The sequence below is a fragment of the Xiphophorus hellerii genome, chromosome 24 (assembly GCF_003331165.1).
Source record: "Xiphophorus hellerii strain 12219 chromosome 24, Xiphophorus_hellerii-4.1, whole genome shotgun sequence".
Lineage (NCBI taxonomy): Eukaryota > Metazoa > Chordata > Actinopteri > Cyprinodontiformes > Poeciliidae > Xiphophorus > Xiphophorus hellerii.
The window spans coordinates 7,666,717-7,681,304 of NC_045695.1; the positions used below are offsets into that span (position 1 = coordinate 7,666,717).

At 43.2% G+C, this 14,588-nt stretch overlaps 1 protein-coding gene across 2 annotated transcripts; it reads right to left on the reverse strand.

Annotated features, from left to right (window-relative positions):
* Nucleotides 1-965: 965 nt before the first annotated feature.
* On the reverse strand, nucleotides 966-14,278 carry LOC116716138 (probable ribonuclease ZC3H12C). 2 transcript variants are annotated; one of them, XM_032557002.1, is made up of 6 exons: nucleotides 14,148-14,278; nucleotides 6,953-7,764; nucleotides 6,537-6,676; nucleotides 6,215-6,449; nucleotides 5,965-6,071; nucleotides 966-5,502 (listed from the first exon to the last, which is right to left on the reverse strand). In XM_032557002.1, exons 2-6 carry the CDS (start codon nucleotides 7,693-7,695, stop codon nucleotides 3,932-3,934), a joined length of 2,796 nt encoding a protein of 931 aa, XP_032412893.1. In that variant the 5' UTR covers nucleotides 7,696-7,764; nucleotides 14,148-14,278; the 3' UTR covers nucleotides 966-3,931. The 2 variants fall into 2 exon arrangements, with proteins under 2 accessions (XP_032412893.1, XP_032412894.1); XM_032557003.1 differs by lacking the exon at nucleotides 14,148-14,278 and adding an exon at nucleotides 11,894-12,107.
* Nucleotides 14,279-14,588: the final 310 nt, after the last annotated feature.

The window sequence follows — 14,588 nt, forward strand, 5'->3', positions numbered from 1 at the left end:
CCAATTGCTGCTTAAATATCTTTTTTTTATCATTCTTTTTTTACCCCAGGAATGCACCGATTTCAAAGTTTTTTGCTGATACTGCCAATATTCCTGTTTTTGAGTTTTTGCTTAAAAAGCCGCAAAAAAGGAAAATCGGCAGTATCAGCAAAAAACTTTGAAATCGGTGCATTCCTGGAGTGACAAAATAGAATGGTAAAAAAAAGATATTTAAGCAGAAATTGGCCTTAATTTTGACTGATTATTATGAAGTTTGTGGGTTTTAATCTAAAAATCCCAAATTAATCATTTAGATCCACTTTATTAATAGACCAAGATCAGGATTTGAACTCACATCCTTTGCATTTGAGGTCTGTTGCCTGAACCAGTGGACCACATGACCTTCTACACTTTAGAAATTTCTCGTGGCGCATTTATCTTTCCAGGTATCAGTATTGACTGAAAGAGGCTGACGAAATAGACATTCTGTCCAGGATTTGAACCCTTGACCTTCATACTTGGTGTCTCACGCCATAACCTGTAGACCACATGATCTCCTACTCTGCAAAAATTCCTCGTAGCGCATTTATCTTTTCTGCTGTCAATAGTGACTGAAAGAGGATAATAAAATAGACATTCATTCCAGGATTTGAACCATAATATATAAAACATGGAGCAACTTATTAGATGTGCAAAGATAGTTTTTGTGATGCCATTCATCAAAATGTAATGTTACTGGTTTTCTCAATTGTTTCCTGCGTGGTGTTTTCATGACTGTGTAGTTTCGTGTCTTTATGATGTAAATCACTATGAACTGTCTTGTTGCTGAAATGTGATATACAAACCAGGGGGGGGTTATAGAGATTTTTAGAAATATATATAATTTAACTGCTGGAAAAACCATAAATAGGGATACTTTCCCCCACAAAAATCCAAATTAGGTTAATTTGTTGGTGGAGACAAAAATTAAGACAAACAACCTGAAGTGTATTTTAGAGCAGTATGTTGCCTTTATTCAACAATCACAATTACAGTTGAAGTTTTTACACTGTTAGTTTATTGAGAAAATGTAACAAATGTGAAACTGGACTTTTAGCCTCCGAGTCAATTTTAAAATACTTACAAGTCAGAAGTTACCACAGGGTGCAGTAAACAGGAGAGGAGGTGACGCCCCCTTCATGGTTAGTGTACACTATAAATAAAGCATCCTGGTCTGTTGTAGCTGCTCATAAAATTTACAAGCAAGCAAACATTTAAACCTACAGGCCTGTCAGTAACATCATGGCAAGACAAAAACAACTCATGCAGAAAATAAAGAATTTAAAAAAACTTCATGCATAATAGTTAGCTGAACATAGTTCAGATTATCGGATGTGTCATAAGCACAATGCCACGAAGAGGCATTACTTTGGGCCCACGCTCAGTCGCCACACTGACACACAGTGCCAGGAAGCCGGAGGGAAGGCGCTTCTTCAATAAACACAAAGAATTCTCTCTCAGTATTATTGTACAGTTAAACAGATATTTGTACAATGTCTGGTCTACGAAGCAAGCTTGTAACAAGATTCACTCAAGCTACCCTCCTTGGTAGCCATTTTGAACTTCAAATGGGGGTTTGAATTCTTTCTAATTTAAAAGTTTGGCGTTTTCAAGTAATATAATCTCCTTTCGTCTTTTTTTCCTAAGTGCTTTTTTGCAATTATATGGCAAAACATCATCAGGGTCGAAAGAAATCTGAGGAAAATTCCATCAAAACCATGCTCAGGGTTTTATAGTATTTTGATAAGCAGTTTTCACAAAAATATTAAAAACTGCTCATCAATTTATTTAAATCCTAATCATTTTGAATATATATAAATAACCATGCGTCCCATTGGGATTTAGAAAACAACATCATCATTATCTTGTCTGGTAAATCGTCAAATCAAATAGAGTTCGTAAATAAGTATAGGGTGTGTATGTGTGATGAAAATAATGCTATTTAGGCGTTAGAGAAATTCAAAATGGCCACAGGGATATCATCTAAGTATTATTTTAATCATGAATGAACTCTACTGAATTCATGACTTGGGAGAAATTGTTTTAAGTTCTTTCATTACAACTTGTGTTACGTACATAAAAACAACGCCAATAAACGGAGAATGGAGATTTAAAAACGTAGTGATCCCAACCTTAGAGTAAAATCAGGCTGTCAATCACTAAATGTTCCTTTAATGGTTATTTACAGCAGCTTCCATTGTTATTGCCCACCCTGCTTATCGATGTGTAAAAAGATCCATTATGTTAAACAGAAATGTGAAAATTGCACTTTTTCCTCATTTATTGCGATTGTGTAAATGTAAAATTGGTTTCTTCTTACACATCTTTACCAACGTAGCCAATAACAAAACCCAAAAATAACAAGTAATGTAGTTGATACCTAAACATAGTAGGTCTGCAACTAATTTTCAAAAAATATATATTCAAATGAATTGTCGCAAAGCTATTTTTAAGAATAAAAGTTGTAAAATTGCGATTAAAACAGAACGGTTGTCAATGCACTTTGTCATTTCGCTTTACAACGACAAGTCCATGTACTGTATATAATGTCAGCGACTTAGTTCATGATACAATTTGTATCAAACAGGGTTTTTCTCCGTCTAGCGTGAATTCAGCTGGGATCTGCTCCAGACGACAGCAGACTCTACTGCCCCGAAAGCAAAGCGAAAGAAAACGGTTAAATATATTTACACTTGCTGTCGACGATGCGCCTGAACTGAAGCAGATAACCAGAGTTGACCCAAAAGTCTAGGGCTTACAGAGAGAGAGAGAATGAGAGAGATGTCCCTTACTAAAACTAAGGTACACAGGACAGGGTCACCCATCTCTACGGCTTACAACTCTGACCAAAAAAGACTGCCGTCTCAATAAGACGACATTTTGAACACCCTTTTTTTTTTTAAACAATCATGGAAAAAACCCCCAGCAAACACAACACACACACAAAAAGATTGATACAGGAAACAGACCAAGTACCAGAGAGTGAACTGTAGCATAAAGATCATTAATCTGTAAATACATAGTTTTTAAGCCATGTGAACTTTAACCTAAACAACTGCATTTCTGCAGGTTTCTCTAGACAGCCTTATTCAGTCAAAGTTAATTCTTATTGAAGTCGGTGGCATACCTCCACCAACATGATATAAAACTGTTTCACACACTGGACTGCAAAATTAGGGTTCGTGTTCTTTGAAGTACAAAGAGTTAAGTAACTGAATTATTAAATGTTAGCCAAGTGTCCTGTAGCTTAACTTCATCGGAATTAAATACAGACAAGAGAAAAGTCAGAATACTCCATAGGAAAGACCAGCGGTTTTGGATATAAAGCTGAAAATGTGTCTTAGCATCCTAGAAAAAGATTAAAACAGTATTTTGTGTTAGCAAGAGTTCAATACATCCATGTATAATACATGTTTAATAATTGATCATTAATGTAGCAGCTGACAAAGTTATAATTTCGATGTAAAATCATAAACGTTCCTTTGGGCAGTCATGTAAAAGTAGTCTTGCTTGTTAAAGACGTGTCTACTTTAAAAACAAAAGAACTGCTTCATCTGGGTAACAGATTCTCAAAGATGACTGTTCCTACAGAGATCAGAGCTGCGTTTTTTATTAGCATCTTCCAGGTATTTCATTAAAGGGGCAGTTTTATGCAAAATAGACTTTTTAGAGCTTTACATCAAGTTATGATGTTATTCCCTCATCAGAAACATACCTGGAGAGCTGCCTTGATTCTTTCATGCATGTTTGATTAAATGAAAGTTTTTTTAAGTCATATTTGACACCCAAATAGAGCATTTTTATAATTACTATATGCCTGAAAATATATAATACTGCCCCTTTAAGACTGCACCTACATTGCTTAAAAGTTCTTGACTAATTTCTTTTGCTTGTCCAAACGGGAGGGGATTCTTCAGTAGCCACTTTGCGCTTTCTCTGCCAAGATGGCGGCAGCCAGCTGCTGGGGGTCCGCGACATGGGGGCTCCTAGCCATCACACGCCTCACCAGCTCCGAGGGGAAGATGTTGCAAAGGTCGACGTACACCTTCTCCCTCACGTCTTCGTAGCGGCAGTGCACGGGGGACTCCGGGTGCTGCGGCCCGTACGGAGGAGGAGGGTGTGACAGAAGAGCGAGATGGGAGCTATGAGGCGAGTAAGGAGGGTGGGGTGAGAGGGCTGGTGGCGGCGGGTGGCCTAGGTAACGTGTCGGGGACGGGTGCAGAGCTGGGTGAGACGAGCTGTAGCCCTCTTGAGGCCACGGTGCGGGGTGCCAGGACGACTGATGCGTGTCAGGCAGACTCTGGTAGGCTGACGGCTCGTACCTCGACGGTGGGAGTGACGGCTGTCTGTAATAAGTCTCCCAGCTGGGCAGCGTTTTCGGTCGATGGTGGTGGTGAGACGCAGAGAGATGTTCGTACAGATGCGAGTCGGACACACTTTCACTGCGAGTGGGGGCCAGGCAGCGGCCAATGGGAGATCCAGGGGGCTGACGGTTGGACTGAGGCAGAGAATGGTAGTCGCCGGGGCAGCTGGAGCGGGCAGCTAGCGGCTGGTGTTGGAGGTGAGGAGGCAGAGGGTAAAGGGGTCGCTTAGGGGGTCCCTCTGGTGGAGGCTGCTCATGAACACAGCTCTGCCCACACGCAGCATTCAGATGGTAGGAATGAACGGCTGGATTAGAGGTGTGGTTGTGTTGGATGCTTGGGTAATCTGCCGCATGCAGACCGCACAGCTCATGGTTAGAAGCGATGTGATGAGCGTACAGACGGCCAGCGGGGTTGGGGAAATGAACGCTTTCTTCTAATAAAGGTTCTGGGGGGCATCCGGGACAGGATCGGTCACTATACGAGTCACTGCTACCACAACTGATGCTGCTTTCACTCCCACATTCAGAACCTGTGGAGCCCATCGAGCCGAGCCGCAGCTCCGGATCGTTGGGGTAGCGGCAGTCCGGGCTTCGTCGGGAGGAGAGGCTCAGACCAGAGTAGGCCCGTGTTACAGAGTAGTAGCTTAAGTCTGGAGTCTCACAGTGAGGGTAGAGATCATGGCTGGGGGCCGGTAGATGTGTCCCTGATCTGGACTGTTGGTCTTGCAAAAGACCAAAACCAGGTGACGATCCTGCCAGGGCTGAAGACACAGCTAAACCTCTGCTACAGCTGATGTTGCTACTAGAACTGCTACTGCTGCTCCCACCTATGTTGCTCTTCTGGCTGTCTAGTCTACTTTTCACCAGTAGCTTCTCCTCAGCGTCACTGTACGACAGAGCTCGGATGCTGGGATCCGATTGCCTTTTTGGGGCACCGTTTTTTGCCTCGATGGTGCCAGCTGGCACACTGTGGCTCTTCACCAGTCCAGCATCCCCCTGGTTCTTGGAGGGGACGCAGCTCTTGGCACTGGCACGCAACTCATCGGCCACGGCGCGCTGAGGCTGAGCTCCTCTCTCAGGGTGGTAGTACTTGCACTTGTGGCCATACGTGCACTTTTTCCCTAAAACAGAGAGTTGGGGAGAGAGGAAAGGAGGAGCAGTGTGTGAGGTAGTGCAGAAACTGGCTGTAATGACCGTGACAGCAACAACTATAATCAGTGTGGAGGACTTTCAACCAACTCTTTTTTCCAGAATTGTTCCAATTGTTTCAAAGCCACTCCAAAACCTTTATTTTGTCCTACAGATCCACTCGGATGTGGACTTGCTGGTGTGGCACAACCTCACTTTAAATTATCCTGCCTTTTTATATGATTTCCTACTCCAACAAATATGATTCAAATGCCTGAACCAGTTTTCAGCAGGTAAATCTATAATAGCAAACCAATAACTCTTTCATTTGGTTCAGGTAAACACCTAAAATACGCAGGACAGCAGTCCTTCAAGACCAACTTTAGACACCACTGCTTTAAGTGGACAAGAGGGTATTTGGACACAGTGACAACATTTTCCTGTTGTTTTCTCACCATATGGACAGGGTTGTTTCTTCTGCTCAGGCAGGATTGGCCTTTTCCTCAAGAAGTTGTCCAGGCTGGGGCCGTGACGTCCGAGAGGATCATCTGGAGGCATAAATCTGAAACAAAAGGTTCATTTAAAGGCTGGTAAGAACCTGAGGTTCTTTCTTAAGGCGCAAGACAAGCGTCCTCTTTGCTAATGACTTTCTACAAAGAAACTAAAGACCTGCACGTCACTATTCTTTTGCAGCAAAATCCTTACTTGTCATTGACAAAGGAATACATGAGCAGCCGCTCGTCTATGAACTTTTTCCACTCAGGCTTTTCATTAGCCAGGTCTCTGTAGTTGTCATTGGAGACGATGATGCCATCTGACTCATAAGCCAGCTTGACGATGAAGCGATCGTCATAACAGACCACGCGCCGGCCTTGGACGCGCCGTGAGGGGGTGAAGACCAGGATTTTTTCTTTCTCGAGGCGCCGCAGGATCTCCTGATCTGAGAAAGTGGGAAAAAAATCAGGTAACGGACGTAACAGAAAAAAGAATTGCACTGCTTAAAGAAAATATTTTGGTTTTCACTTACCTGTTATTGGAGCATCAGGGCGGGACTGCTCTTTCCTCCAAGCAGGCACAAAAACCGTGATTTCCTGATGGCCGCGCTCCACAAACCAGTCTACAGCCAGCTGGATGCCCTGACAGGAAAACACCTCCTTGTTTCCATGACTGCAGAGCATAACAAAGATATGTCTTTACATGTATTATAAATGTTGAATTTGTGTTCTTAGATTATATTTGCCTGTTTTACTTAAAGTTCCTGATTCTATTCAATCAAACTTCACAATAATCAGGGTTTTTCCCAGTGTCAGGCCACCAGTCTCAGTGTTTCTTTTTTATAATTTTTTTTTATATACCACTAACAGTGACAGTGGAGATGGATTGAACCAGGTTTATAGATGACACATTTAACTGTGTATACCTGGCCAGAGCGTTCCTTCTCACCTCATGGCCACGTTGCTGCCGTCCACCACGATCGGTCGCAGGTTGTCCTGGTCACAGACAGACTCCGTGGGTAGTGGAGAGTCCGATCTCTGCCCATCTAGCACATCAGAGCAGCCACAAGACGAGGATGATGAAGACGATGAGGTAGAAGTCAATATTCCCGCTGGCTGCTCGCTGTCAGGTTTGGTGCCCAGTTTGACCAATTCGCCCAGTATGTCGTTGATGAGGGTGTCGGGTCCGAGCTTGGACAGCACCTGGCGCACAGTCTCTTCAGAGTAACCCAGCTTCAAGGCAAACTCCAGCTTCGCCTGGTAGTCCTTCCCCGCCAGCTTGGGCTCTGGTTCTGGTGCGGGGCAGTCGGCCAGAGGCTCGGCCGGTTCCCGCTCCGGTTCTCCTGAGGGATCCGACGGAGCCTCCGGAGGCCCCTCCGTGCCCAGATCTACACATGGCGTGCGGCACAGCGGCTGGTGGGTGTTTTTACTGGAAGTGTAGCTGACCTCTCCTCCGTCTGAGTCTGCTGTGGCCGGCGGCGCCGTCTTGCACTCGCCATCAGACCCACCGCTCTCCTCCGGAGGGGAACAAACAGCGGTGGTGGTGGTGGTGAAGCTCTCCGCCTGCTCCTCCATAGCAGGGGGTCCTTCAAGGCCGCCAGCCTGCCGGTCGGCCCCTGCTACGTGGAGATACTCCAGGTCTGGCGCCAGGTCGAGGACTGCTCCCGCCTCCACATGGTCCTTCTGGCCCATGGATCCGTCACAGACATCCAGCACACCGGGCCGAGCAGCGCTCCTTCACAAAGCTCCACTCACCTGAGCCTGACGGGGGAGACGAAGAGGAGTTAATCACTTTAAGCAATATTTTCCCCGTCGTCCAAGCTAGCATTCATACAGCCGGCATAGACATGTTGCATGCTATCGTTTACATCCACATGTGCACAATGCTGGAAGGCATCCATTACTCATCATCCGTAGCATCGTTTACACTTCCGTTAACAGAGTGAAACCTGGAGATGCACACATTATTAACTTAGTGCAAAGGAGAAAACAACGCAGAAAAATTCTTGAACAACCGAGAGCCACTCGTATTCTTTTTCGTTGCTACAGCAACCAACTGACAACAACGTCACTAATGCGCTAGGACTCGACATCAAAACAACATGCAAACATTTCCCACACAAAGTACAGAACATTCAGTCTGTTACAGTTTCATGTTTCCAAGCTTTATGCTTATTTTCTGATTATTAACAATCGGAAAATAACGCAGTGGCGCGTAGATGAGCTAATTTAAACACCTTCTCTGCTGATGATTTCTCAGAGGGTTGGTATGTATGTTGCCTGTTGCATCAAATTCTGCAGAACATAAGGTTGTCAAAGTCAAGCTAGCATAACTGACCTACTTCCCTTTCCATTGCAATTTTTTTTTAATTAAAATATTTTCCTGACCTTCTTATCAACTTACTATAGTGTTGACAATTAGTAGCAAAGCATTGCATCCATTTTTCTTTTATGTATCGTGTGCCTTTGACTAATTGATATCCAAAACCAAATTGTAGTCATAATCTGCTAGCAGTTTTTTTGCCCTCCAGCTGCATAACGGGACGTAGCACACATGATATCATGCTGCAACATATCGACATATAGCAGCCAGAAACGGCTTTTTAAAAATAATCTTACCAAATAAAAATGTCTTTTTTTCTCTTTATGTTTCTGTACATTTATAATGTCATCTGCTTTGGTTCTGACTGCGTGCCGCACACACAAAGAACCAAAGGGGCCCCCTCACTGTAATTAATGAATTAATGGACTCTCGCCCCCCCTACCCAAGAAGCTGACCTCAGTATGTTTAAAAATGCGCTGTGCCCCAGCACATTAATCTACAGAGCAACACAGGATGAATCACTTTATATGAAAACAAGACATCCAGCCGTTAACCCCCCTTTTCCCCCCCATTCCGTCAATCTTGTAATTAAGGTCCATATGCTCCCTCCCACCCTGAGGTGCTTCAAATATCTGGCAAAACCTGCATGTTACCACCTCAAAATAAACTCCCTGGCTGCATTTATCTTTAATGGCGCATGCCTCTTAGTGGTAAAGCTGTTCAGAGATGCAACAATTTGGCCATTTTTAGCTCAAAAATCTCACCTTTTCCAGCAGCTGCTGCCTGAAAAAGTTCCTCCTGTAGGAGGAACTTGTTTTGTGAACATTGTAATATTTGTGGCATATTCATAAGCATTAAAGTTATAATTTAAGAGCTTTTACTTGATGAAAAGCACTCAGAAGTGTTTTTCTGCCACAACAGAATGAAGTCAAGTGGAAAGAAGTTTGAGAAAGAAAGACGCTAGATGTTCTCTCTGAAGCATATCTACTGCTCTTTAATGTCCATTTAAATGTATTAATGTCCAGTGACGAGCACAAAGAGAAGGAGGAACCTTACAAAGGTTTTTACAGGAAATGTTTGCAAGTAAACAAAACAAAAAAAAATGCCAATGTTTTGTGCAGATGAGGCGGAAGTCTGGATTTTTCCTGAAAATCAGCCAAACAAATGATCTGGACGAAGCAGACGAGGGGAGGTGAGACGACTCGGAGCTGCTGGGAGGGGAGGGGGGAGCAGGGTGGAGAGCATTTTATGAAACAGGAGCTGGCGAGCTACTGTTGCTAAGCTACAGCTGCTGAAAGCATGCCAAGATAGGAGCGTTCAACCGGCTACCCGAGCAAAAAAAAAAAAGAAGTCCTATATGGGGGATGAGCTGAGCTTAAGTGTGCTTCACTGACAACAATAGAGCTGCAGCCGTGATTAGGATCGGGGCCTTGGCGTTTACCACTGTGGGCGTCGATGATGCCCTAGGGCACACGAACAAGATCTACCTCACAAGGTGACTCATGCTCATACAAAGAGTGAGGCAACACTTTATTTTAAAGGATGCTCTTCTCTCAGGTCCAACAAAAAGCATCACATCAGCAGAACCCAAGGATACAAGCAGTTGAATCAACAACCTTGCTGCTGATGAGTAAATATGCCGGAAAACAGGAGAGCTGCTAATTTTGTATTAGCAGAGTTCATGGATGAAGACACACACACACACACACACCCACACACACACACACACACACACAAAAATCAAATCCAAACTACTGAAGGTACAAAAATGGACAATAAAGACCTGGTGAATGTCATTCAGAGTTCCAGGAAATCCAAAAACATTCAACATTCATCATTAATGCTTCTTATGTGGATTTTTTCAGCGTCGGATTTTCAAGTCATCCGGCTTTCAGTGCAACACGAAAGCGTCAAACGAGCCCCCTCTCTTAACCAGTGGGCGAATCTTTCAAACGTCGCTGGCTGTGGTGGAGCAGCTGATGAATATGTAACACACTCCTTACAGCGAGAGTGTGCAGAGGAGGGGAGGGACGGCTTAAAAAGGCGGTTTTTCATGGGGGGGGGCGTTTGGCGGCGCATGGCTGCATGCACAGCCGCCGCCGTGCAAAAGTTAGTATAGAAAAAAAAAAAGGCAGAATCAGATGGCGGCAGCAGATGTTTACTGATCGGGCTGCATATACTTTATTCACACTAATTCATTAAAAAATCTTGAGAAACACAAATTGAAATGCAAATTTTTGTTTCAGCTTCTGTTCTTTGTAATTTAGCAACATGTGGGGGAGGGGACACTTCAAGTCCAAATGCTGAAGTCCTAAAACTTACTAAGCACATCAATAAAGCTTTGATTTGTTTATGTTGTTAAAGATCATTTTAGAGTTTGAGACGATGTGGATTCATATCTTAACTTTTTTTTTAGGTATGTTTTTATATTTTTAAGTACTTTTGACCAATTTTAGAATTGTTGAAGTTTATTATATGGGGGGTTTTGTTACCCTAATTTTTGGTTAAATTAACATTTTTCCAACTCAGCGTTCAGCAAACAATTCAGGTTTGAATTACTCACAGTTTCTTCGATGAGCTCGTTTATAAAAATTATGAAATCGGGACGTTCAACGCGCTCTGCAGACATTTTTTCTTAACTATTCCAGACTATCTGGTTTTACTGTGACCACACATCGTACTTTATTATAAACCAGCATATTAAAGCTTCTGATTTAATACAAACAAGTTTAAGAAGCAGCTTCTAGGCAAGTCACAATAACATTTTGCTGGATGATAAATTGTCCCAGAAGTTGTTTTGAAACTACGTTCAAGTAATTTAGTGGTAACGGTATAATAACGCAAGCACACATTCTCAAAGATCAATAAAGATTAAAGAGAAAAACAATAAATCAAGGAAATGAAAACGATTGATATCGTTTTAATTTATCATTTAGGATGCTTCTCATGTTTGAACCTCAGACGTTGAGTTTGGCGTTCCTGCCTGTTCAGGTGACGGCGAGTCGAAGAGCTCAAAGATTGGAGCAGCTTATGAGAGGAAAAACATAAATTAGGCGTTTCTCTGTATGGAAAATAGTCTACAACTGGAGGAAACATTGAAAACATCCTCCAGCAGGTTCACCCTAAAGCCAGACGGTCAGAGGCTTTAGTGGACATCCTGTCAACAGTCCCTGTGTTTCAAATTTTTAATTGCAACTGTTTTTTTTACTTATTATTGTCAAATTGTTTGTATTTTATAACTTTAAATGTCTAATTTTATCATTTGTCTATTATGAAGTGTACTGCTGACTTTCTTGACCTCTCTTCACCCTTGTGTTCTTGCATAATATTACTTGAAAATGGTCTCAAAATAACAATATTATTATTTATCGCAATAACTTCTGGGATAATTTATTGTCCAGCAAAATTTGTTATCCTAACAGGTCTATTTATTAGACCAAAAAGGTTGAATCTCTCATGCACATATCCTGATTGTGTTGCAAAACGTCTCCGGTATCAGAGGCGGTTAGGTCCAGGGGAATAATTGCGTAATTGCCAGCAGAAAGGTGGAGGGTTCACATCACTCACCAGAGCCAGTCAGACCTGGGTGTCTCATTTCCACATATTTAAATCCTCGCTGAGGAGATGAGGAGAAACGCTGCCGGTGAAATGGACACAAATCGGGAGCCAAAGTTGCCCCATCCAAGCATCTTCCGGAGCGAGACGGCGTCCTCCAGCAGGCCGGTTGGACAATGAGCGGCCGGACAGATGGAGCAACAATGTCCGCCGACGCCTGGATTGAAGTAGGAGCTTCTTCACCAATCAGAGAGCAGCAGATTTACACCGAGACATGAGGAGGAGGAGGAGGAGGGGAGTGGCTCTGGGCAGATGCCTGCTTCCCTAAGGCACGCGTACTCTCCAACACACACACTCCTGTCCCAAGCCTGAAAGGGGCTTCCCCTGTGTGGCCGATGAATCCAGGAGGGGAGGGCCGGCCAACAATAGACCCACACAAAGGGAGGCTGGGGAGGGCAGCTGCAGCGTGGGGAACACCTGGCCACCGAGCGCCACAGTCACTCTTCTCTCTTTTGTTTCAGGCTGGGGGTGGTGCTGCCACGGGGGGGGCAGAGAGACGGGCCGAACCGCCCGGCCCGGCCTTTAAGGATAGGCCGGATGAGCTTAAGCAGGAGAGAAACGCGATGTGGGGAGTTCAAGGAGTTTATGTCCCTCGTCTGCATTGTTGTGGCACACTTCGGCCAGATGATGACTGGGAAACACAAATCTTTTCTCCTCTTTGTCTCCATGACGCCCACCGAGCCTCTGGCTCGCCGTAAACATGGCAGCATCATGGAGCAAAAACAATGAAACGCAGTTCGAATAAAAGCCAACGCACTGAAACTAACGATTAATTTAGTAATCGATTATTCTATTGATCATTCTGACAATAAATTGGACAAACCATTGACACATTCTGCCGATTTTTCATTTAACCGCATTTTTTTATACAGTATTAGAAATAGAAAACAAGCATTTTATTGCCTAAAATATAACGGCAGCATTCCTTTTCATGAATGTGAACAAACTGAAGCCAAAACTGACAATATTTACAGACAAATTAGTTTTTATCTTAAATGCAACATGTATATAAATTTTGTTCAGTTTGGGCTTAGTTACTGCTCTGAATAAGTTGTATTTTTCAGCAAAAGGCCTTTTTTTTAATCTGCATAGTCCACGATTAATCAATGACTAAATTAGTTGATTATTTCAATAATCAATTCATCACGAATAATTGCTTCAGCCTTACTTCATATCCCCTTTGCCTCAAATTTGTAGATCTAAGCTTTTAATTTCTACAGAGAGAATTTAAGGAAGGATGGATGAGTGAAATTATTTCAGGTACATAACGTGCATTTCACGCTGAATTGGAGATGTAAACTATGAGACCACAATAAATAATTCCTGAACTTCTTCCAGCTTTAAGTATAAATCTGCAATAATCTGGATGAAATAGTATCTTGTAGTTATGTACTGTGTGGAAATGATTCTTTTCGTGGTCTGCACCTCTTGATTTTCCCTCTGCAGAAAGCGCTGCAAACTCTAAACGCAGCATTCCTAAAAATCCACAAACACATGAATGCCTGAGGGCCAATTATGTAACCATCAATCAACGATGGTCACTGATCGGATGTTCTGGTCTTAGGGTCAGATAAGGAAAACTGTTGGACCAGGAGATTTGCCCCCAAAATGTTAACAGCTAAACCCCCAACTGCTTCACTTTTACTTAAGAAAACGGAGCAGAGCTGAAGTACGCACATGCATTTCCCCCCAACTTATTAACGTAAACAGTTACAAACGTGCAGCTTCTACCGATAAAATATACACTTCTGCAGATACCGCATGGACAAAACGAGCAAACAAGACAGAAGGTAGTTTATTGGAGAGGATCATCAACACACTAAGGTTTAATTTAAAAATGCCCACTTTGTTGCTTCAAACATAATGCACAGAGTCCATGTTTTGGATATAAACACAAAGCAGGTGGAAGAAACGAACTCCCTTTCCTTACACATGCATAATCTCGGCCTTCTCCAGTCCACAACATCCATGCTCTTATTTGCAGATATGCATTTTTTAAAGGGAATGGCAACACCCCATCCTCCTCCTCTACAATCTGCTCCACTATCCATATTTAAGACGTCGCGGAGGGCCCGTGCAGAGGCGTGCACGGTCACCGCAGAAACCCAGCACCGTCACGACCTCCCTTCCAGCTTCCACCCGCACCAACACGCAGCTCCTCCGGCTAATGAGTCCGCTCAGCTCACCGCCAGACTCGGCCGCTTACCCGGTCAGGGACGCCGCTGCACCAGTTCGGGGCTAAAACGAGCAAAACCTTCCATCCTGGGCCGGAGACGGACGCAACAAAACATCCGGCTGGGGCTGCAGCGTGACCCAACCAACCTCCGTCGAGCTGATAGAGCAACAAAGTAGTTTCCGGTTTGGAGTTTCACAATAAAATCTAACCACTTGGTTTTGTTACAAAAACGAGGCAAAAGCTGAAATTAAACTTCTTTTTTTTTTATCACACATAAGTTTCAATGTAGATTTACACAGTATCTGAAATACGTTTACTAAGATAAAATGCTTAAGTTTAAATTTTGAAAAATATAAATAAAATAAACAGGAAGCTATGACATTTAGTGTTGCGCCGCTAGAAAGGCCTTCTGCTTGAGAGGTGCAATAGCCCCCCCTTGTGGTTAGACTAAAAAATACAAGTGATATTTTT

Excerpts from the sequence above, each read along its gene's own strand:
- LOC116716138 (XM_032557002.1), bottom strand. The coding sequence starts at position 7,695 with ATGGGCCAGAAGGACCATGTGGAGGCGGGAGCAGTCCTCGACCTGGCG. Across the intron at positions 6,677-6,952 it reads GGCAGCAACGTGGCCATGAG|TCATGGAAACAAGGAGGTGT; the intron begins GTGAGAAGGAAC and ends TATGCTCTGCAG. Across the intron at positions 6,450-6,536 it reads CCCTGATGCTCCAATAACAG|ATCAGGAGATCCTGCGGCGC; the intron begins GTAAGTGAAAAC and ends CCACTTTCTCAG.